The sequence below is a fragment of the Heterocephalus glaber genome, unplaced genomic scaffold (genome assembly GCF_053883595.1).
Source record: "Heterocephalus glaber isolate CG9 unplaced genomic scaffold, H.glaber_assembly_v1.0 deba00001781, whole genome shotgun sequence".
Taxonomy (NCBI): Eukaryota; Metazoa; Chordata; class Mammalia; order Rodentia; family Bathyergidae; genus Heterocephalus; species Heterocephalus glaber.
In genome coordinates this window covers 2,908,401-2,928,246 of record NW_028258467.1, presented here as the reverse complement: position 1 = coordinate 2,928,246, position 19,846 = coordinate 2,908,401, and the positions used below count along the sequence as shown (strand labels likewise).

General features: G+C 51.7%; 4 protein-coding genes, 1 long non-coding RNA gene and 3 other non-coding genes across 9 annotated transcripts; 4 read left to right on the top strand and 4 right to left on the bottom strand.

The window, feature by feature from the left end:
• Positions 1 to 1,083: 1,083 nt before the first annotated feature.
• Rnf151 (ring finger protein 151) lies at positions 1,084 to 3,445 on the bottom strand. Its single transcript, XM_021251440.2, is given in 5 exon segments — positions 1,084 to 1,240; positions 1,243 to 1,570; positions 2,147 to 2,243; positions 2,683 to 2,823; positions 3,181 to 3,445. Coding segments are annotated over 5 exon segments (777 nt in total). The 5' UTR covers positions 3,261 to 3,445; the 3' UTR covers positions 1,084 to 1,109.
• A 637-nt stretch (positions 3,446 to 4,082) lies between these two features.
• LOC110347322 (uncharacterized) lies at positions 4,083 to 4,676 on the bottom strand. Its single transcript, XR_002391878.2, has 2 exons — positions 4,561 to 4,676; positions 4,083 to 4,302 (listed from the first exon to the last, which is right to left on the bottom strand). It is a non-coding gene; the product is annotated as an uncharacterized LOC110347322 (long non-coding RNA).
• LOC147820945 (small nucleolar RNA ACA64) lies at positions 4,364 to 4,489 on the bottom strand. Its single transcript, XR_015448009.1, has one exon. It is a non-coding gene; the product is annotated as a small nucleolar RNA ACA64 (small nucleolar RNA).
• Positions 4,677 to 4,693: 17 nt separating the features above from the next.
• Rps2 (ribosomal protein S2) lies at positions 4,694 to 6,960 on the top strand. The gene is made up of 8 exons (XM_004873677.4): positions 4,694 to 4,805; positions 4,947 to 5,126; positions 5,209 to 5,298; positions 5,656 to 5,763; positions 6,014 to 6,187; positions 6,272 to 6,431; positions 6,657 to 6,748; positions 6,840 to 6,960. The coding sequence occupies exons 2-8, from the start codon at positions 4,950 to 4,952 to the stop codon at positions 6,918 to 6,920; spliced, it is 882 nt and encodes a 293-aa protein (XP_004873734.1). The 5' UTR covers positions 4,694 to 4,805; positions 4,947 to 4,949; the 3' UTR covers positions 6,921 to 6,960.
• On the top strand, positions 5,821 to 5,950 carry LOC147820944 (small nucleolar RNA SNORA64/SNORA10 family). The gene has a single exon (XR_015448016.1). It is a non-coding gene; the product is annotated as a small nucleolar RNA SNORA64/SNORA10 family (small nucleolar RNA).
• On the top strand, positions 6,463 to 6,595 carry LOC147820943 (small nucleolar RNA SNORA64/SNORA10 family). The gene has a single exon (XR_015448015.1). It is a non-coding gene; the product is annotated as a small nucleolar RNA SNORA64/SNORA10 family (small nucleolar RNA).
• Positions 6,961 to 7,039: 79 nt separating the features above from the next.
• Positions 7,040 to 9,716, bottom strand: Ndufb10 (NADH:ubiquinone oxidoreductase subunit B10). The gene is made up of 4 exons (XM_004873679.4): positions 9,438 to 9,716; positions 7,675 to 7,813; positions 7,370 to 7,509; positions 7,040 to 7,209 (listed from the first exon to the last, which is right to left on the bottom strand). Exons 1-4 carry the CDS (start codon positions 9,583 to 9,585, stop codon positions 7,106 to 7,108), a joined length of 531 nt encoding a protein of 176 aa, XP_004873736.1. The 5' UTR covers positions 9,586 to 9,716; the 3' UTR covers positions 7,040 to 7,105.
• A 1,576-nt stretch (positions 9,717 to 11,292) lies between these two features.
• On the top strand, positions 11,293 to 19,506 carry Rpl3l (ribosomal protein L3 like). Of its 2 annotated transcripts, none has more exons than XR_015447965.1 (10): positions 11,293 to 11,436; positions 11,903 to 12,095; positions 14,522 to 14,690; positions 15,729 to 15,864; positions 17,317 to 17,503; positions 17,594 to 17,754; positions 17,912 to 18,013; positions 18,125 to 18,818; positions 19,047 to 19,166; positions 19,371 to 19,506. XR_015447965.1 is itself a non-coding variant. In XM_004873680.4 (10 exons), the coding sequence occupies exons 1-10, from the start codon at positions 11,308 to 11,310 to the stop codon at positions 19,425 to 19,427; spliced, it is 1,350 nt and encodes a 449-aa protein (XP_004873737.2). In that variant the 5' UTR covers positions 11,293 to 11,307; the 3' UTR covers positions 19,428 to 19,506. The 2 variants fall into 2 exon arrangements, 1 of the variants encoding a protein (XP_004873737.2); XM_004873680.4 differs by having other exon boundaries at positions 18,723 to 18,818.
• The last annotated feature ends 340 nt before the right edge of the window (positions 19,507 to 19,846 follow it).

Genomic DNA, 19,846 nt, shown 5'->3' with positions numbered 1-19,846 from the left:
ATTCTGTCTCGAAAAAAACAACAAACAAAAAAACAGGCCAGTGTCTACAATCCACCTTGGGGAACTCTTCTTTATTTTTTCTTAAATTTTTTTATTGGTACATTTTAGGTATACAATACGTTTATATTTATCACTGGGTGCTTGTACCTGTACATGATGTATCTTGGTTCTTATTTTTTCCCCATTACCTGTTGTGCGCCCTTCACCCCACCACCCTTCCCTATTTACATAGACTTTGTTTTCATTCATTTTTTTTTCTTTTCTCATAATTTTTTCCACTCTTTCCTTTCCCCATCTCCTCCCACCACCCCCACCCCTTTGGACCTTTTCCTATTTCAAAGTATTAATTATTAGTTATTAATCCTTTTAATCCTTCTTGGGGAACTCTTGAAGGCAGGTGAAAGAAGGCAGAATCTTTGTGAGCCACTGTGAGGGCAGCTTTTACTCTGAATTCAAAGATTTGAGCCTTTACTACCACTTACTACAATGTTGGTAAAACAGATGGGCAGGAAGGAGACTGGGAGAGGAGACGAGACTTGTACAGGGAAAGACATTGAAGGAAAAGAAGAAAGTAGGCAAGTGGAGAGTTAAGAGGAAGAGCTTTCCAGGAGGGGGAATAGCCAGTGCCAAGACCCAGTGGGGAGTGGGAGTGGGGACAGATCTTAAAAACACAAGGGAAGGGGTGGGGACTTAGCTCAGGGGACTGTGCATGCCTGGCAAGCACAAGGTCCTCAGTTCAATTCCCAGTAACAAAACAAAAGAGCTGGGGATTTAGCTCAATGGTGCCACTGCTTGCCTTGCAAGCACAAGGTCCTGAGTTCAATCCCCAGTACCAAAAAATAAATAAATAAAAAACATAAGGGAAAAAGGTCAAAGTTCGCTACGGTAGCCAGCTGGTAGGACATGCCTGTAATTCCAGTATTCTGGAGGTTGAGGCAGAAGGATCGATGCAAATTCAAGAACCTGGGGTACATAACGAGACCCTTTCTCAAAACAAAACAAAAAAAGTGCTCTGGCATGTTTGTGAGAAGGCAGTAATGCCTGGGGAGGTCAACAGGCCTAAAGAGTGTGGCACAGAGGAGGTAAGGTGGGTCAGGCTCCGCATTTATTTACCCCTTTATTTCCAAGGCATCTTGGCCCTGCACTCCCCACACCTCAGCCCCAACGCTGCCTTCTGGGAGCACATCAGCTACATGCGTGGCATCATTTTCCAGGAGGTGGCTGAGCTGGGCCAGCTGCCAGCATGGTGCACTCTATGTACACGCCCCTGCAGTCCCTGCAGCAGCATCTGGCTGTGCTCCTGTCGCTCACTCCAGGCCTCTGGAAGCTTGAGGTCACAGTGGTAATGAGCAAGCTCTGCTGTACCCAGGGTGGCCCCACAGCCCAGGGGGCAGTGCTGCCGGCCAGCCTGCTGGCAATGCTGCTGGTGCTCAGCCAGGGCACCATGAAACACCCAAGCAGAGCAGCCTTCATTGGGGCAGGCCATCAGCTCAAATGGGCTTGAGTCTTGGTGCTTCTTGCGGTGGACCAGGGGGCATGTCACCGAGCAGCCAGCTTCAGCATTCTTGCACTGGAGGTGAGAGAAAGCTTTGTGTGAGCCAACCCAGGTGGGGCATTGCTAGCTGGGCCCCCCATAGAATCTCACCTATGAATTCCACCAAACCAAGAACAAGTGATCTAGAAGCCTCATGGGCAAAGTTGGAAATGCTTGTGAGGCAGGTAGATGTTAGATGTTTCAGAGGAGGGTATGAGCCTGAGTAGAACAGGTAAATTTTTGTTGTTTTTTGAGACAGTCTGGCTGGCTTCAAACTTGTGGAGATCCACCTGCCTCTGCCTTCTGAGTGCTGGGATTAGAGGTGTGTCCCACCACACCTTGTTTAAGAATAGGGAAGTAAACCAGGTGTAGTGGCACATGCCTGTAATCCCAGCACTCAGGAGTCTGAGGAAGGACTGCTGAAAGTTTTCAATGAAAAATTTTTTTTTGGTACCGGGTATCGAACTCAGGGCCTTTTGCTTGTGAGGCAGGCATGGTGCCACTGAGCTAAATCCCTGGCCCTCACTGGGCTCTTTTTGAAGATGGGTTCTTCTTTCCCCTCCTGCCTCTACCCTAAAACCACAAAAGTGATGAGTGGATGTGCAGAGCTACCATAACTTCTGGATGGTCAATGGTTTTCCAGAGTTTATTCACATGGACCATCTTTTTTCTTTTCACCTCTTTCCTGCAGCATGGACAGATATCTTGTCTGAAATGAGGCAGAGGCAGGAATGGGGTTGAATGTCAGGCATGGAAAGGGGTCAATTAGAGGTAACATGGCTGCTGGATCAACTCATTTTTTTTTTTTTTTTGGTACCAGGGATTGAACTCGGGTCCTTGCGCTTGTGAGGCAGGCGATGGAACCACTGGGCTAAATCCCCAGCCCTCAACTCTTCATCTTTACTGGGTGATTCAGGTGGTCCCTTCTCCAACTGAAGGCATGAGAGGGTAGGTATTATAGCAAGCTTTCAGCTCCAGAACTGGAGCCAGGGAATGGAGACACTATGGACTGAGGAAACCCATACACTTTCGTGTCCCAGGTTTTGTAGCTGAGTCTTACAGCCATTGGGACTCAGTGTCTGACAAACTCCCATTTTGGGCCACAATGGTTCCCTACCCCTCCCAGCTCCCTGGGTACTCTGTGGCACCTGGCTAGCCACTGGAGGGTGCATTTTTTGCAGAAGATGTAGCTGCATGGCAAGCTCACTGGCCTCTTGAGAACTCCATAGCAGACAGAGCACAGGAACTTGCAGTCAGGAGGGCTGGCAAAGAAGTTGAGTTCATACCCACTACTCTGCAAAGACCAGGTCAGTATTAGGCCTCACTGGGACTAGGCCCAGAGCTCCCCACTAAACATGTCCGGCAAGACCTTGGCAATCTTTGGGTGGGAAGAGTCCCATATAGGTGTCAGTACTACTTAAGAGAGGGCAGTTGTAGGAATCAACTCCCACTACCAATTGTGGGCTGGAGCTGGGATGCCCCTGAGACCCAGCTAAAGCCTCCTGAAAGGTTTCCTCTTATACAAGGACTGTAATCCACTGTCCATCTTTTCTCAGAGTAGTGAGCTCCATCCCTGGACTGCTGGGCATCTGTTCAGAGCTGGGCCAACTATCTCAGAACTGGAAGCAGGTGGCCCCCAGGCTTACCATGATCTGTGTCTGGATGGCAGCTCCACTGACACCCAGGGTTCAGGAGCCTCCATTTCATAGCGGGCGTAGGCTGACATCACAGTGGCATTGTCCACTGTGACAGCTCAGGCCAATCAGTCCAGCCCAGGGCTCATTGGGACCCTGTACCATCTTAGCTAGCCCTTGCTACCCTCTCTGAACATAAGCAGCAGGAGAGCCCCAATTCAGGACAGGTCTATGAACCTCTGCTTGCCTTGGTTGTGGCTGCCAACTGATCTCCAGCAGCATTGAGCAGGGAACCAAGGTCAGCAGAATCACAGGGACTGCTGCTTCCTATAGTCCTGCCCAGGCAGCCCTATCTTCAAGAACTTAGGGTCTTTAGACATTGAACCATGGGTTCTCTTAACTAGCATCCAAGACTGGGGGCATGGGTCCATGGAAAAGGACTGAATCCCGGTGCAACTTGTAGCCTCTCTTCCCCACCCAGGGCAGGCATATCACCTGGATAGACTTGTTAGGAAAGGATTGGCAATATGTTTCTGTGACTCAGCATCATTGGAATGCAAGCTATCTAAGCCTAAACAGTGCCAACCCTTTCAGGGTTACAAGAACAGGAAACCACTGAAAACTCGTAAGTTGTGAACTCTACTTTCCCATCATTGTTTGTGGTTTTGTGGCCTGACTTCGCTCACTTTAGCCCTTCACCCATCGGTGCAGAGGTTATCTGGAGCACTGATACAGACCTGGTTTTCAGGCTAGGTGAAACAAAGGTGTCACCTGCGTACCTTCCAATCATTACCTTTGTAGTGTCCAAGGCAGAGATGGGCTGGTAAGGGTGAAGACATCTCACTAGGGCTGCCCCAAGTCACAACAGGGACAAATGCATGGTTCATTCGGGCAGGTAAGGGAAGGCTCCAAGATCAGTCACACACGAAAAATTGAGATTTTATTTGAAAATTGGGAACAATGAGGCCGGGGATTTAGCTCAGTGGCACGTCTGCCTCGCAACTGCAAGGTCCGGAGTTCGATCCCTGGTACCAAAACAAAACAAAAAAACCCCCAAAACCAAAAAAAAATGGGGACAACCGAGATCTCCTGCCCACGCGGTCCTAGCGGCGTCGGCCTCGGGGCAACCCAGTCCTGCGGAAAAAAAGGGGTCAGAAATTTAAGGCGGAGGCCAGGCAGCGCTTGGGGACGCCGAGGGTGTCGGGGCCGGGGTTTCACCCTTCCACACCGGCAGTGGGCGGTGAGCTAAGGCCTCTGAACGCTCTAGGCGCCGAATCTCACCCGCGACTATGGCCAGAGCCGGGGGTTATTTTCAACAAACGCCGGGCTCCAAACTACGAGTAGGTACGCAGAGAAAGTGGGGCGCGGGGTCGGTCATCCAGTTAAACTTACCCGACGAGGACGAAACTCCGCGGCGCTAAATGAAGTCGAAAGAATGCAGCGCGGTCACCAGTAGTTACAGGAGCTCCCCACCTGCGCAGGCGCAGACTGAGATCGCGCAGGCGCACGCAAAGCTAATCGCCGTCGCCGAGGAGCGGTCGGAGCGCTCGGGGCGGGGAAACCGAGATCTCGCGGCGTTTTGTAGGATATAAAAGTCTCTTCTCAGCCAGCTGCGTTCTTTTTCCTCGGGGAAACACGTGAGTTTTATTTGGACTTGGTCGCGTGGGTCTAATGCGGTGGGAATCTGCCGACATCCGGCCAGGGCCAGAGCCGATAGTGTGTCTGGGGCAGCCGCAGAGACCCGAGCCCTACTGACTGTTTCTTGTCGCTTTCTGCAGCAAATGGCGGATGACGCCGGTGCAGCGGGAGGGCCCGGAGGCCCCGGGGGCCCAGGCACGGGAGGCCGCGGTGGCTTCCGCGGAGGCTTCGGCAGTGGCCTTCGAGGTCGCGGGCGCGGGCGCGGCAGGGGCCGAGGCCGAGGCCGCGGGGCTCGCGGCGGTAAGGCGGAGGACAAGGAGGTAGGTACGGCTCTGAGCGGGACTGGTCCTGGGGCTGTTGAGCGCCTCAGAAGCATCTCTGTTGACCGAAGTGTCTTCACAGTGGATTCCTGTCACCAAGTTGGGCCGGTTGGTCAAGGACATGAAGATCAAGTCCCTGGAGGAAATTTATCTCTTCTCCTTACCCATCAAGGTACTGCTGCGACCGGCCAGTCTCTGTCCGTCTCTGTCCGGGGATCTGCCATGTTCATCATTGAGAGATTCTCGGAAAGGTGGCGATTGCAGAAGTGCTTATGTGCATTGATTCGGCAGGGATTAAAAAGAGAATTTAACTTGGGATGAAAAGGCAAGGAAGCCTTTGGCCTTGGCCTAGGAAGCCTGGTGATGTTTCCACCACCGTGGTTCATGGGTGATGTAATGTTTATATTTAAAGGGGATCGGACTCAGGTCCTTGTGCTTGCGAGGCAGGCGGCGGAACCACTGAGCTAAATCCCCAGCTCCCTATATTTAAAGGTTAACATTTTTGCCAAAAAAATCTCATTTATTGTAGGAGTCTGAGATTATTGATTTTTTCCTGGGTACATCTCTCAAGGATGAAGTTCTGAAGATCATGCCGGTGCAAAAGCAAACTCGTGCTGGCCAGCGTACCAGGTTCAAGGTATCAGGACTATTTTGTGCTTTGCCTGGGCTGTTTGTATCAAAAGAGGAGTGACTCACTCTCTTCACTCTGCATGGTCGCACTAGTTGTGGTGTGACTTTCGTACAGGGGAGAGAGAGAAAAGAGCTTTTCAGGACCTTGAACTGGCCTCATGGTGGCCTTTCTTTCCTTGAGGAGCACGACAGGCCTTGGATGGTGGGGGGTACCTATCCTGTGGAGAGAACCACCAGCTACCTCAGTGTTTTCACAGGCATTTGTCGCTATTGGGGACTACAATGGTCACGTTGGTCTGGGTGTGAAGTGTTCCAAAGAAGTAGCTACTGCCATTCGAGGGGCCATCATTCTGGCCAAGCTCTCCATTGTCCCCGTACGCAGAGGCTACTGGGGGAACAAGATTGGCAAGCCTCACACTGTCCCTTGCAAGGTAGGCTGGGTGGTGGTGGTGGTGAGTGATGGCCTGCAATGGAGATGTTCTTTGGTGCTTATTTCTGATTCCTAACTTTCTCAGGTGACAGGTCGCTGTGGCTCTGTGTTGGTGCGTCTGATCCCTGCCCCCAGAGGCACTGGCATCGTCTCAGCCCCTGTACCCAAAAAGCTGCTGATGATGGCTGGTATTGATGACTGCTACACCTCTGCTAGGGGCTGCACTGCTACTCTGGGCAACTTTGGTAGGTGGCCCACTTGAGGGATTAGCATTGACTTCTCTCAGCTCTGCTGGATCACACAAACAACAGTGTGTGCTTGGCGTATTTTTGGGAGAGAGAGGAAGGCCCTCCTAATGCACGACAGACCTGCCCCAAAGTGGCCTCTCTGTTCCTAGGGTGCAACAGTTTCTGGTCTGGGGGTGGGCAGCTTGTCTCAATGAGGGTGTCTCACCCACCTTCATTCCCCAGCTAAGGCCACCTTTGATGCCATCTCCAAGACCTACAGCTACCTGACCCCAGACCTGTGGAAAGAGACTGTCTTCACCAAGTCTCCCTACCAGGTACTGCAGCTGTGGCTTGCCTTATGAAGTTGGGGGTTTTTGGTTATGCAAGCCTAAGGGTTGTGTATCACCATAAAACTTTTATTTTTAGGAATTCACTGACCATCTTGTGAAAACCCACACCAGAGTCTCTGTCCAGAGGACTCAAGCTCCAGCAGTAGCTACAACATGAGGGTTTTTTCAGAAAAATAAAAATGAATGAAATCTGTCAATGGTTATTTTTTTTTTTTGGCCTGTCAACCAAACATGTAATGATATGAATTAGGGACCTTAGAGGTGATACCAGAAACGCAGGATGTACACCACTTTTATTTCAGCAACACATGGATTAGTCAAGGGGTACTCTCAGGGTAGGCTTCAGGCAGCATCAGTCTCCTTGGTAGCCTTTCTCTCTGCCAGCATCCTCTGCTTCTGCTTTGCCAGACACTTTCTGGCAGAATAATAGGCTCCCAGGTCATTATCTGGAAAATAAGCAGGAAGGGAGTGTTCTGACAGTTCAGTTCACAAGAACTGGGGTCTTGTCTACATGCAGAGGAAAGGCTAGTAGGTAAGTCATGACAACAGTGGTGAGACTGGATAAGCTGCTGGGGTTGGGTCAGGGTGGGGGGGGGGCTCACTCACAACGGTCCTGGTAGGCCTTGGCCACCTGGGTGAACTGTTGAAGCTCCTTGGCACAATTCTGCTGGTAGTTCTCTCCTTCCCTCTGTTGACAGGCCTTAAGTCTCTCTTGGATGATATTGACAATTTGTTGATCAACTATGCTGCAAGAAAAAAGCTACCCCTAAGGGGGAGGGCGGAATAGAGTGAAAGCGGACCTCGGAGCCCTATAGTTTGCCTCATCTCAAGAGGCACACTGGCTGGATGAGGCCCTTCAGCCCCCAAACCAAATTAAGGCCCACTCCTAGCACTCCCTGCTGTTTACTTACTAGTCCCTTCTCCATTGCATCTCAGCTTCAAACATGCACGGGATATCTTTCTCCTTGCACTCTGTAATGTCTGGCACACGGCGGTACTCCCGGTGATAGTAATAGTATCTGTTCTTGGCATGCTGCTGCTCTATAAAATCTGCAAAGAAGAAATCTCATACTCAGTTGCCCCATGGATTTGGACAGGTAACTGGGAAGGGAATTAGTCTCAATGTTCTGAGGTTTTACAGACTTTACTAACGGGTGTGGGCTAGTACTGGCCCGTGAAATAGTATACAATTGATGCCCACTACTATCCCTGAGAGTTCCAGGCGTACTATCTCATGGCATGCCCACAACAACCCTACAGGCCAGGACCTTTTCATTCATAGAAGGGAGGGATCAGGACTCAGCAGGGGAATTGCAGGGCAGGATTCAGAACCCAGTTCTGCAAGCCCACATTCCCAGCACAGGGACCCCACTGTGTAGACTAAGAGGCCCTGAGTGGAAGCCACCTGCAGAAATTCCACTTCCCACTGTGTAAATAATAAGAGAGGCCCTGATAGGGCCGGGGATTTAGCTCAGTGGTTCCAGCGCCTGTCGAGCAAGCGCAAGGTCCCGAGTTTGATCTCTGGTACCAAGAATGTGAGGAAATAAAAAAGAGGCCCTGATAGGAGGCAGCAGAAATCCCACTCTGAGCTATACTCATATATCCAAATACTTCTAAAATACTCTAAGAAGGGAAGCTGGCTCCACTGCACCTACTCTTGAAGGTCTGGTTTGTAGATTTCCATCCCACCTAACCTGCCTGGTATGGTGCTGCAGGCCCATAGTCCCAGCTCTGGGAGAATGAAATAGGATCAGTTGACTGCAGTTCTGGGTCAGCTTGGGCAACAAAGCTCTGCTCAAAAAAAGGAAAAACAAGCCAGGGATGGTGGTGCACTGAAGAGGCTGATGCAGGAAGATCACTGCAAATTCAAGGTCAGCCTGGACTACGTAGTAAGTTCAAGGCCAGTTTGCACTACATAGTGCGATCCGGTCAAAACAAACCCACCACCACTAACCAGTAATCCCTAACATCAAAGAGAGAAAAACAACACCATCACCTAAGAAGGCTATGCACCCCAAATGTTTCGTTGTTGAACAAATGAATTGCTTCACTGAACGGATGAAGTGCCTGGCACTTGTGACGGATTGCACAGTGTGCTCTTGCTGTTGCCCACAAGGTTGGCAAACTATCAGAAAAGAGCTGCATGGAGCATTCTCTGATTGGGACCAGAGATGAAAACTGGAGCACTTTTGGCCATCACCCTACCACAGTGCATGTGAAGACCTGTAACCCGAGGGGGCTGATGACCACCCCGAGAACATGCATGTGGTTAGTGAAGAAGGTCCAACACAGGCTTCCCTTGCACACTGAGCAAAGTGTGCTGGGGGTGGGGGGTGTCTAACAAGCCCAGGGGCTCTGATAATTTGAGTGCAAAGAAGCCCTAATATCAAGAAGGCTGAGAACGCAGGCCAAGGTTCCTCCTCCGTAAGGCGAAGGGTAGGGAAAGCCCCGGGAAGGGTCCCAGGGTGTAGTGGGGAAGTCAAACGAGTCGACAGAGCTTCGGGGTTTCCTGATGAGAGGTGGCAGAGGAGAGAGGGCCAGGGTACTGGGGCAAGGTCAAAGAAGGTAACCGAGCTCGGGGATTCCCAGATGGCGGCCGCAGGTCGGTCGCCTGACGCGGGGGCGGTGGAGCACTAAGGGTCCCCGCAGGGTGTCTGGAAACCAGGGCCCGTACCTCTCACGCGGGTCACAGGCCGGTCCACGAGGAGGTCGAAGGCCTTGATCAAATAGGTGATGGGGTTGGGTAGCGACGTCTGCGGCGAGGGCGCTGGCGTGCGGCGCGGGGGTTCAGGGTACACGTCCTTGTCGTAAGGATCCGGCATGGCAGCGGGGCTCGCCGTGCGGGTCTCCGCTAGCCTGCGTCGGGCCTGCTCGGCCCCTATTCGTCCTACCTAGAAAACGCGGCGCCGCTGCGCCTGCGCAGTGGGGCAGACATTACGCCTGCGCAGTGGGGCAGACATTACGCCTGCGCAGTGGGTGTTGCCCTCCGGGGCGGCCAAGAGGCACCACCGGGCTTGTGGCTTTCTGCGGGCGCCCCCCTGTGGGATCTGGCGCAGTTGCACTCGCTCCTCTACTTTGCTCCTGGGATAAGCAGTGAGCAGCAAGAATAAAGACTCTTAAGGGCCGGGGATTTAGCTTAGCGGTTTCGCCGCCTGCTGTGCAAGCTCAAGGACCCCAGTTCTTTCTTTTTTCTTTCTTTTTTTTTTTTTGGTACTGGGGATTGAACTCGGGTCCTTGCACTTGCGCAGCAGGTGATGAAACCACTGAGCTAAATCCCCGGCCCTCAAGGACCCGAGTTCGATCCCCGATCCAAAAAAAAGAAGCCTCTTAGTCGGGGGTGGTGGGACACGCTTGTAATCCTAGCACTCCTCAGGAAGCACTCCCAGCACTTCTGCTGAGGCAGGAGGATCACCACAAGTTCGAGGCCGGCCTAGGCTACATAGTTAGTTCAAGGCCAGCCTACACTACAAAAAGAGACCCTGTCTCAAAAAACGAAGAAAATTAAAAAATCAATAAAAGAGACAATCCTGGCGTTGCTGTATGCCAGGCCCTATACCAAGGGCAGTAGGAAGTGAGTTAGACATGGCCTATCTCTTATAGAAAACACAGGCTGGTAGAGGACAAACAACAAAGAAGTGAATGAATAACACAAAATACCAAATGCTGGGCTTGCCCTGTCCCTACAGCCTTCTCAGCAGCCCTGCTCAGGTCTCTGTCAGAGCACTGCATGGACTGGCCAAGCCAGCTCTAGGGAACCACAGAGTCTAGAAACACAAAAACGTCAGGTCTTCAAATTATGAACTCTCAGAAACACAGAATCTTCACATTTTGGTAACAAAGAATCTCAGTATTTAGTGATGCAAAATCCACAAATTTTATGGCTATATTAGGCCTAAAGAGTATGTGATTTGACGAAGCTTTTATGGTCTCAGAGATTTTAACTTTTTTTCATTCAAAATTTTAAATTTAAGATTTAAATTCATAAAGTAAATGTTCATGAGACTCACGAATCTTGATATTTTTGATTTTTGGCAGTCCTAGAGATTGAACCCAGAGCCTTTGCACTGAGCCACATCCCCAGCCTTTTAATTAGTTTAGAAACAGTCTCACTAAGTCACTAAGTTGCCCAGGCTGGGTTCCAACTTGTGATCCTTCTGCCTCAGCCTCCCAGAGCTCTGAGATTACAGAGGTGGCCAGCTCAGAATCATGATGGGGATATGTGGTCAACCCTCCCTGCTCTACCTCCCCATCCACCTCTTCTACCCCATATGTCCAGGCCAGTCTCACGGCCCTCAAGACAGGAAGCTGGACATTTTCAGCAAATGGGACTCAGACTCTCTTCTTGGCTGCTGCCTGAGAAAAACCTCTAACTGGGGTACCTTGCCCCTATCAGGCCAAGTTGGTGCTGTCCTGGGAGGGTTGTGACCCAGTCACATACAGGAAGAGAGGGTCAGGCCTGCCTCTAGGTGTCCCTACCTAAGCTGCTCATCTGATGCCCCGCCCTGGTTGGCTTCTGGCACCAGAAACCATGCTGGCCACATGGGATGACTGAGCTCCCCTGCCAGGGTCTAAATCTGGGACCTGGCTGCTGTGTGTCCTGGCTCTGCCACTCGACCTCTGTTGCCTGGTGGGAAGGCCCCTTCCTGACCTGCAGGGATCGGCTGGCTGTCATGGTCAGTGGGCTGGGGCTGGATCTAGGACAAACTGAAATTCCTGGGGCATGGGCCGGTGGGTGACACTTGGCTGACCTCCAAGCAGGGACAGTTCTCCTGACTGCAAGGGAAAGGAAGCTGGAGGAGGCAGCAAGGGGCCAGGGCTGAGCTGCTCGGCCTAGAAGGAACAAGAGATGGACAGGTGGCAGCAGCCACCTGCCCCTGGAGAGCACTCTGCCTCAGTATCTTCCAATCCTCTGGGTCCCATCATGCGTAGTCCATGGAAGCAGGAAGCTATTGGTGCCCTATCCCTAAATCCATACCCCTTGTGACCCCCTCCTTCCTGTAGACAGACTGGGCAGCACTGAGGACCACTTGGCCCTCTTCCTGGGGTCTCTGGCTCATTTTCCATGTCTGGACTCTGGAACCTGCCTGATGTTAGTACCAGGAGATACCAACTCTGACCTCCCTTCTTCTTGTCCCCCAGTCCCACCGGAAGTTCTCCGCCCCACGGCATGGACACCTGGGGTTCCTGCCCCACAAGAGGAGCCGTCGGCACCGGGGCAAGGTGAAAACATGGCCAAGGGATGACCCCAGCCGGCCTGTGCACCTCACGGCCTTCCTGGGCTACAAGGCAGGGATGACCCACACCCTGCGCGAGGTGCACCGTCCGGGCCTCAGTGAGTTACTTCGGGACACATTGGGGGGTGGCAGAGGGACTTCTAGATGCTAGGAGCCAGAATCACTGTCTGATCTAGGATGGGCTATGGTCCTGGAAAGGCCCCTGCCCAAGAGACTCAGGACAGTGACTGATAAGAGTGGAGCCTTATTAAGCATTGATCACAGGCAACACCTCAGGTGAGTTCTGTCACTGGCTTCAGTTTACAAATGAAACTGAAGCACAGAGTAGCTAAGAAACTAGTCTGGTCAGTTAGTATGAGGAGAACTAGAATTCAAAGGAACTCACTTCAAACCACCTGACAGGATGTCTGGACCTTTTGGCCATTTCTGTTCTCTATATATCTTATTTTGTGTTTTGGAGACAGGGTCTTGGTATGTAGTTCAGACTGGCCTTGAATTCACTGTGTAGCCCATGCTGGCCTTGAATTGGTGGTCCTCCTGCCTCAGGCTCCTGAGTTTTAGGATTACAGACATGTACTTCCACACCCAGCTGCTTTTGTTTTTTAAATTTTTTAAATTTTTATTTTTTGGTACTGGGGATGGAACTCAGGACCTTGCACTTGTGAGGCAGGCACAGTGCCACTGATCTAAATCCCTGGCCCCCAGCTGCTTTTGTTTTGTTTTGAGACAATTATAGATTCACAAATAGTTGTAAGAAATAACCAGATACTGACATGGAGATAGTCCACCTCCTTATGCAGGTTTCCTAGTTCTGCACGCACTCTGTGTGTGTGTGAGTTCTGTGCACTTTGTCACCTGTTTCAATCTGTGCATCCCCACCTCAGTTCTAATCCAGAACACTCTCCCTGCAGGGTCCCTAGGTTACCTTGAGTGCTGTGCTCTACTGGCCCCTTCCCAGCCCCTTGGCAACACTCAACTGTTCTCCACCTCTCCTCATATAGATTTTTCCCTTGTTTCTTTTTTTGTTACTGTGGTAAAGTATGCATAACATAAAATGTACTGCCTTGGGACACATGCCTGTAATCCCAGATACTCAGGAGACTGAGTCAGGAGGATGATAATTTTGAGGCCAGACTGTGCAGTTTAGTGAGGCTCTGTCTCAAAATAAAATTTAAAAAGGGCTGGGAACCCAGAGGTGGTAGCACATGTCTGTAATCTCAGAACTCAGGAGGCTGAGGCAGGAGGATCCACACAAGTTTGAGGTCAGCCTGGGCTACATAGTGAGTTCAAGGTCAGCCTGAACTACACAGTGAGACCCTGTCTCAAAACAAACAAAAACAAAAAAAAGCCCCCAAAACTAAAAATTTAGAAAATTAAAAATAAACAATAAAAAAGGGCTGTGGAGTGTAGCTCAGTCTGAAGGTATGAAGGCCCTAGGTTCTACCCCCAGGACCAAAAAATAAATAAAAAAATTTAAAAGGCTGGTGTAAGACATGGTGGTGCATGCCTGTAATCCCAGCATTTAGGGAAGCTGAGGCAGGAAGATTGTAGATTTAAGGCCAACCTGGGCAATTTAGTGAAAACTTGTCTCAAAAAAAAAGCCAGGGATTTAGCTCAGTGGTTCTGGTGCCTGCCTCACAAGCGCAAGGTCCAGAGTTTGATCCCTGGTACAAAAAAAAAAAAAAAAAAAGAGCTGGGGATGTAGCTCAGTTGTACAGTACTTGTCTAGCATGTGCGTGGAGGCCTTGGGTTCCATCTCTAGTACTACAAAAACAAAAACTTTCCTCAATTTTTAAAATTATTCAGTGATATTAGGTATTGATATTTTGCCTCAGTTTTCTTTCAAATTCTCATCCATCTTTTTGTTTTGTTTTGTTTTGTTTTGAGCTAAATCCCTGGCCCCAAATTCTCATCTATTTTATCTACCTGTCTATCTTGTGGTACTGGAGGTTGAACCCAGGGCCTTCTTACATAGCTACATTGCTAACCCATTTTTAATTTTTGAGACAGGATCTTGCCAAGTCACTAAATTGGCCAGGCTTGGCCTGAACTTGCCTCAGCTACACAGTGCTGAGATTACAGGAGTGGGCCACCACACTTGGCTCCTTAAAATATTTTAAAAACTTGTATTTCATTTCATGGCAGCATAATCAATAATATCCATAAAATCATGTTTTTTTCTAGGTTTTGCTAGAACTAATAAAAATAAATTTATAATGGAGGCTTGGCCAGGTGTGGTGGCACACATCTGTATTCCCAGGTGGATTACAGATCCTCCCCAGGAGGATTGCAAGTTCAAGTCCTTCCTGGGAAATATAGTGACCCCCTATCTCAAAATAAGAAATAAAAAATAAGGCTGGGAATGTAGTGCAGTGTGAAAGCCCTGGGTTCAATCCAGCACTACAAAGAAAGAGAGAGAGAGGAAGGGAGGAAGAGGGGGGATGTCCCATCCAATCCCAGGCCAGCTCTTTCCCATGGGCCTCAGGAAGTCCCCTTTATATCCCCAACCCTGGGTCTCATCTAGAAATTTCCAAGCGGGAAGAGGTGGAGGCAGTGACGATTGTGGAGACACCACCCTTGGTGGTGGTGGGCGTGGTGGGCTACGTGGCCACCCCTCGAGGCCTGAGGAGTTTCAAGACCATCTTTTCAGAGCACCTTAGTGATGAGTGCCGCCGCCGTTTCTACAAGGACTGGTGAGGGCCATGCCCCAGCTGCGTGCTGGACCTGGAGCGGGTAGGAGTGGGGTCAATATGGTGTGGAAGGTGGGAAAGTGTATATGTGTGGGGGAGTGCCTTTGCTTCAGTAAGAGATCAATGTGCAATAAAGGGCTGAGGAGGAAATCAGGATAGAGGAAAGAAAAAGTGAATATTATAATTTTCAGGACTAATTTGAAGGAATTTCAGAGTTGGTTGAGCTTCCTGGTGGCCAAGGTGAAAGGAGGAACAGCCAGTTGAGAAGTGCTTGTATATAGAATGGTATTCTCAGGTCTCAAACCTTCTCTGGCACTAAGTTCTGATAAGGAAGGCCCACCTGCCTGGGGAACCTCACAGACACTTCTCCACACACATACCTTATGGAGAAACAGGCACAGCCCAGCCCTTACCCTCTATGGGGGGCGATGAGCTGGGCTCGAGTCAGTGCAGGCTGTGTGACCAAGGCAAGCTGGCTGATATCCAAGTCCCTCTGCTGTAAAATGGGGCTAGGAGTGGTCCCTGTGTTGTGGGGACTGGATTATTGATCCAGTGCTTAGCTTAGAGCAAGTGACCAGCAGATGCCAGGTGTCCTGCTTTTGCTGTTTCTGTCATGAATTTGCTCCTCATCTTGGGTTTTAACCCCAGAACCTTAGTTTATTTATCTAGAATATGGACAGTCATTTCCACCTTCCAGGGCTCTGATGAGGGTATAAATGCTGTCCCTCAAGCCTGAGGCCCGGTATCTGTTCACTGTGCCTGCCGCAGGCTTCAGAAGTAAGACCAGAAGCACACCCATGTGGCGTGGCAGGTGGGGTGGCCTTCAGGTGTGGACCCCAAGGAGGCAGGGAGGGTGCCTACTTTACAGGGAGGGGAGACATGGAGGCCTAGCAAAGGAGTCTGGATTCAAAGGTGACATTGGAACCAGTCCAGAGGCCTCAGGGCAGGGCCCTGCTTAGTGAGCTACAGGCAGAGTTGGGGCAGGATGGCCTGGGGAGCTGCCTGGCTGGGGCCCCTGAGTATCTCCTGTGCTTGGCTCAGGTACAAGAGCAAGAAGAAAGCTTTCACCAAGGCCTGCAAGAGATGGCGGGATGCTGATGGCAAAAAGCAGCTCCAGAAGGACTTTGCCGCCATGAAGAAGTACTGCAAAGTCATTCGGGTCATTGTCCACACACAGGTCAGCCCCAGCCCCACCTCTCAGTCTGTCCACCCCAGCTTCCCTCCCCCTCTAGCTTCCAGGAGCCCTGACAAATGTCAGCCTAAAAATACCACAAGTCTTGGGCATAGGACTAATGACTGGCCAACTGCCTTGCTGGCCCTCACAGCCCCAGGGACAGGATATTGTCAGTGCCTGCCAAGGAGGGAACAGGACATTGGCTATGTCCTGTAGTCACCTAAGGGCCTAAAATGGCCAGAAGGGCTTAGGTCTGCCAGTCCAGTGTGCAGGACTGTTGCCTCCCTGGCCCAAGAGTGTGTGTGTGATTCAGTACCTCGGGTCTGGCTCCTTGTGGGTGACAAGTAACCAACATCTTCTGGCTTCTTCAGGGACACTCCTTGGCATCTTGTTTTCAGGGGAGGCTATCTCAGCCCCTCTCTAGAGCCTCTCAGCCCCTGAATATACCCTCTGCTGCCAGTTACACACTTGCAGTTCATGGGCAGAGTCATGGTTAATGTCCATCTCCCTTCACTGACTTGAGCTTGCTCCAGGGGCAGCACCTACCATGTTCACTGTGGGGCCCCAGTGCCCAACAAAAGCCCTGTATGCAGCAGGTGCTTCAAAATATTTGTTGGGCACTATGCCGTGATATAACTGGCCTGTTTCCACCTGTACATCCCATAGTCTGTGCCTCATGTAGCATCAGCCAGAGATCTACTGGCTGATCACATCACATCCGGTCCTCCCTACACAACCTGCCTGGCCCTGGTATCCTCTTTGCTCACTATCATCTGGCCACATCGATTTCTTTCTTCTTTTTCTTTTGGAGATACAATCTCACTAAGTTGCCCAGACTGGCTCGAACTTTCAATCCTGCCTCAGCTTCCCAAGTTCTAGGATTACAGGCATGTGCCACCATCTCCAGCTTGGTCTTCTTTTTTTTTTTTGGTACCAGGGATCGAACTCGGGACTTTGGCTTGTGAGGCAGGTGCCAGAACCACTGAGCTAAATCCCCGGCCCCCCAGCTTGGTCTTCTTTCTGTCCCACCAACTCTTCAAGATCTTCCCAGCCACAGTGATCTTGTACATGCTGTTCCTTCTGCCCAGATTTTTCTCTGATCTTTACCTCATGGCTCCTTTCTGTTATTGGTGTCAACTACTCAGAGAGGCCCTCCCTGACCACTTTCTGAAGTACTCCCCACCCACCCCATAGTCTATGAGAGCACTTAGCCCTCTCCAAGAGTTTACTTGGCTTTTGTCTGTCCCCTAGCCTGAGGTACGGGACCATATCTGCCTCATTCCATGCTATACCCACAGTGCCTAGCATAGCACACTGTATGTAGCCGGGATGCAGTAACATTTGTGAATGAATGAATGCATAAAAGACTTCAGGTCACCAGCTGGCCATGCCATGTCTGCAGGTGTAAGGGGAATGTGACCTTCTTGGACCTGATCATTGTGCCATGTCCTGCAGATGAAGCTGCTGCCCTTCCGGCAGAAGAAGGCCCACATTATGGAGATCCAACTAAATGGTGGCACTGTGGCTGAGAAGGTGGCCTGGGCTCAGGCCCGGCTGGAGAAGCAGGTGCCAGTACATAGTGTTTTCAGCCAGAGTGAGGTCATTGATGTCATCGCTGTCACCAAGGGCCGGGGTGTCAAAGGTAGGGCCTGGTGTGAATGTCAGCTTTAGGGAAGGCTGCTGGAGGCAGTGGGGGCCAGACTGTCCAGACACCAGCCCATTCCACCTGCAGGGGTCACCAGTCGCTGGCATACCAAGAAGCTGCCAAGGAAGACCCACAAGGGGCTGCGCAAGGTGGCCTGCATTGGTGCCTGGCACCCTGCTCGTGTGGGCTGCTCCATTGCCCGGGCTGGGCAGAAGGGTTACCACCACCGGACTGAGCTCAACAAGAAGGTGTTTCCATGATCCTGGGAGGGAATATAGTGGGTGGTGTGCATGATCCAGACACTTCCCAGGCACCTGGGTCTGAGAATGTGTGCTGATGGGTGGGGACATGCCCCTGGCCCCAGAGCCTACCACTGGCCCCTGGTGTGCCCTCTTCTCCTGGTAGATCTACCGCATTGGCCGGGGGCTCCACATGGAGGACGGGAAGTTGGTCAAGAACAACGCGGCCACCAGCTACGATGTGACTGACAAGTCCATCACACCACTGGTGAGGAATGGCTTGGCTGGCTGAGGGGGCCTGGCAAGCATGAAGAGGGGCAGCCTCCAGCCCTGGCTGAGTGCTATCCTGCTCCAGAAACTGAAGATGTGTGCTTCACAGGTAGACTCGGGCACGAGGCCCTACTAGGCGGGCAGTGCTGTGGGCCTTCATGCAGCAGCAAGCAGCCAACTGGTGCCTCAATCTCTGCCATCTCCTGCACCCTCTCAGCCTCCTCTGAGGAGCTCACCCCAGCTGTTGTCAGGGGAGTGTAGGATGCCCCAACTCCTACCATGGCCTGGGAGCCAAAAATCTCAGCCCAGTGGAGCCTGCAGCATGTGATGCCAACCTTCTGAGCTTTAGTTTGGCCCCAGAAAAATACAGATGTTGCCAGGTGTGGTGGTAATGCCTGTAATTCCAGCACTCAGGAGGCTGAGGCAGGAGGATCACAGCAAGTTTGAGGCCAACCTAGGATACATAGTGAATTCAAGACCAGCCTTAACTACATAGTGAGACTCTGTCTCAAAAACACTAAAAGATAGACGTTGAGTGAGATAATGGACTTAGCATGTGCCTGAGATGCTGCCCTGATCAGTGATCTCTCTCCTGAAGGCTGGGCACAAGGCTCTTTCCCAACACAGCCCTATGTGGAAAAAGAGGGCAGCCCCCTCTGCCCCAACGGCCCTTTTCTGCCATGGCCTCTGGCTTTTCTCCCTCACAGGGTGGCTTCCCTCACTATGGGGAAGTCAACAACGACTACATCATGTTGAAGGGTTGCATCGCAGGTACCAAGAAGCGGGTCATTACGCTGAGGAAGGTCAGTGGGGCACATTGAGTTGGGAGGCAGGTCCCCCACGGGCTGCCCCAGCCAGCCTGTCATCCTACAGCCTGCTCCTGGGTGGAGTGGGTTGTGGGAACAAAAAGGAAGGAGTCTGGCAGGAGGTGGGTGAGGCAGACTTTCCTGGTTGGAACCCCAGGTGGTGTCAGGAGGGGGTAGGGCCCAGGGCCCACCCACCTTAACAACTCTTGTCCCTGGGATCCCCAGTCCCTCCTGCTGCACCACAGTCGCAGAGCCGTGGAGAACATTGAGCTCAAGTTCATCGACACCACCTCCAAGTTTGGCCATGGCCGCTTCCAGACAGCCCAAGAGAAAAGGGCCTTTATGGTGAGCCAGTCCCTTCTTTGGGGGTCAAATTCCACCTCCTGCCTGCTCTGGAATAGAGAAGTCAGACGCACAGAGCTGGCAGGGCGACCCCCGCACTCACCCACAGGAGGGGCTTTTGGAGGTCCGGCAGGACCGACCTGGGTGGCCTGGCGCTGGCCATGGCCCGGACAGACTTGTGACTAACGCTTCTCTTGTCCTCTTCAGGGCCCCCAGAAGAAACATCTCGAAAAGGAGAAGCCAGAGGCCTCAGGAGATTTATAGGCAGTGTGGGATGGAGGGACCTGAGGCGTGCACCCCGGCTCACTGCGGGCCCGTTCAGTTCAATAAATGTTGGCGGCAACTCGGTGTCTCAGAGGGTTGGGGTCGCGGAAAGGCCAGTCTACCGCCAGGCGCCTGAGGTTTATCTCTAGAGACAAGACGAGGGGAAACGGCTCCGTGCATCGTCACCCCACTCCCTGGCCCCATCCCAGGTGGCCCAGGGCGCCACTGCCACCCTGTGGTGCCGCCGGGCTAAGGATGGAGTGGAGCTTTTGGCGGTAGGGGCGGGGCTTCGTGGAAGCTTCTCAGGAGTGGCCCTTCGGACCAATCGAAGGGCGGGGCCTACTGAGAAGACAGGATTCCACGGATCCTCGGGAGCGGGACGGGCAGGCTGGAGGCGGAAGCTGGAACCCGCGACCAGA

Excerpts from the sequence above, each read along its gene's own strand:
- Rpl3l (XM_004873680.4), top strand. The coding sequence starts at position 11,308 with ATGACTGAGCTCCCCTGCCAGGGTCTAAATCTGGGACCTGGCTGCTGT. Across the intron at positions 11,437-11,902 it reads GGGATCGGCTGGCTGTCATG|TCCCACCGGAAGTTCTCCGC; the intron begins GTCAGTGGGCTG and ends CTTGTCCCCCAG. Across the intron at positions 18,819-19,046 it reads GGGTCATTACGCTGAGGAAG|TCCCTCCTGCTGCACCACAG; the intron begins GTCAGTGGGGCA and ends TGGGATCCCCAG.
- Rps2 (XM_004873677.4), top strand. The coding sequence starts at position 4,950 with ATGGCGGATGACGCCGGTGCAGCGGGAGGGCCCGGAGGCCCCGGGGGC. Across the intron at positions 5,299-5,655 it reads TCTTCTCCTTACCCATCAAG|GAGTCTGAGATTATTGATTT; the intron begins GTACTGCTGCGA and ends CATTTATTGTAG. Across the intron at positions 6,749-6,839 it reads TCACCAAGTCTCCCTACCAG|GAATTCACTGACCATCTTGT; the intron begins GTACTGCAGCTG and ends TTTTATTTTTAG.
- Ndufb10 (XM_004873679.4), bottom strand. The coding sequence starts at position 9,585 with ATGCCGGATCCTTACGACAAGGACGTGTACCCTGAACCCCCGCGCCGC. Across the intron at positions 7,814-9,437 it reads GCCTGTGACCCGCGTGAGAG|ATTTTATAGAGCAGCAGCAT; the intron begins GTACGGGCCCTG and ends TCTTCTTTGCAG. Across the intron at positions 7,510-7,674 it reads ATGCAATGGAGAAGGGACTA|CATAGTTGATCAACAAATTG; the intron begins GTAAGTAAACAG and ends TTTTTCTTGCAG.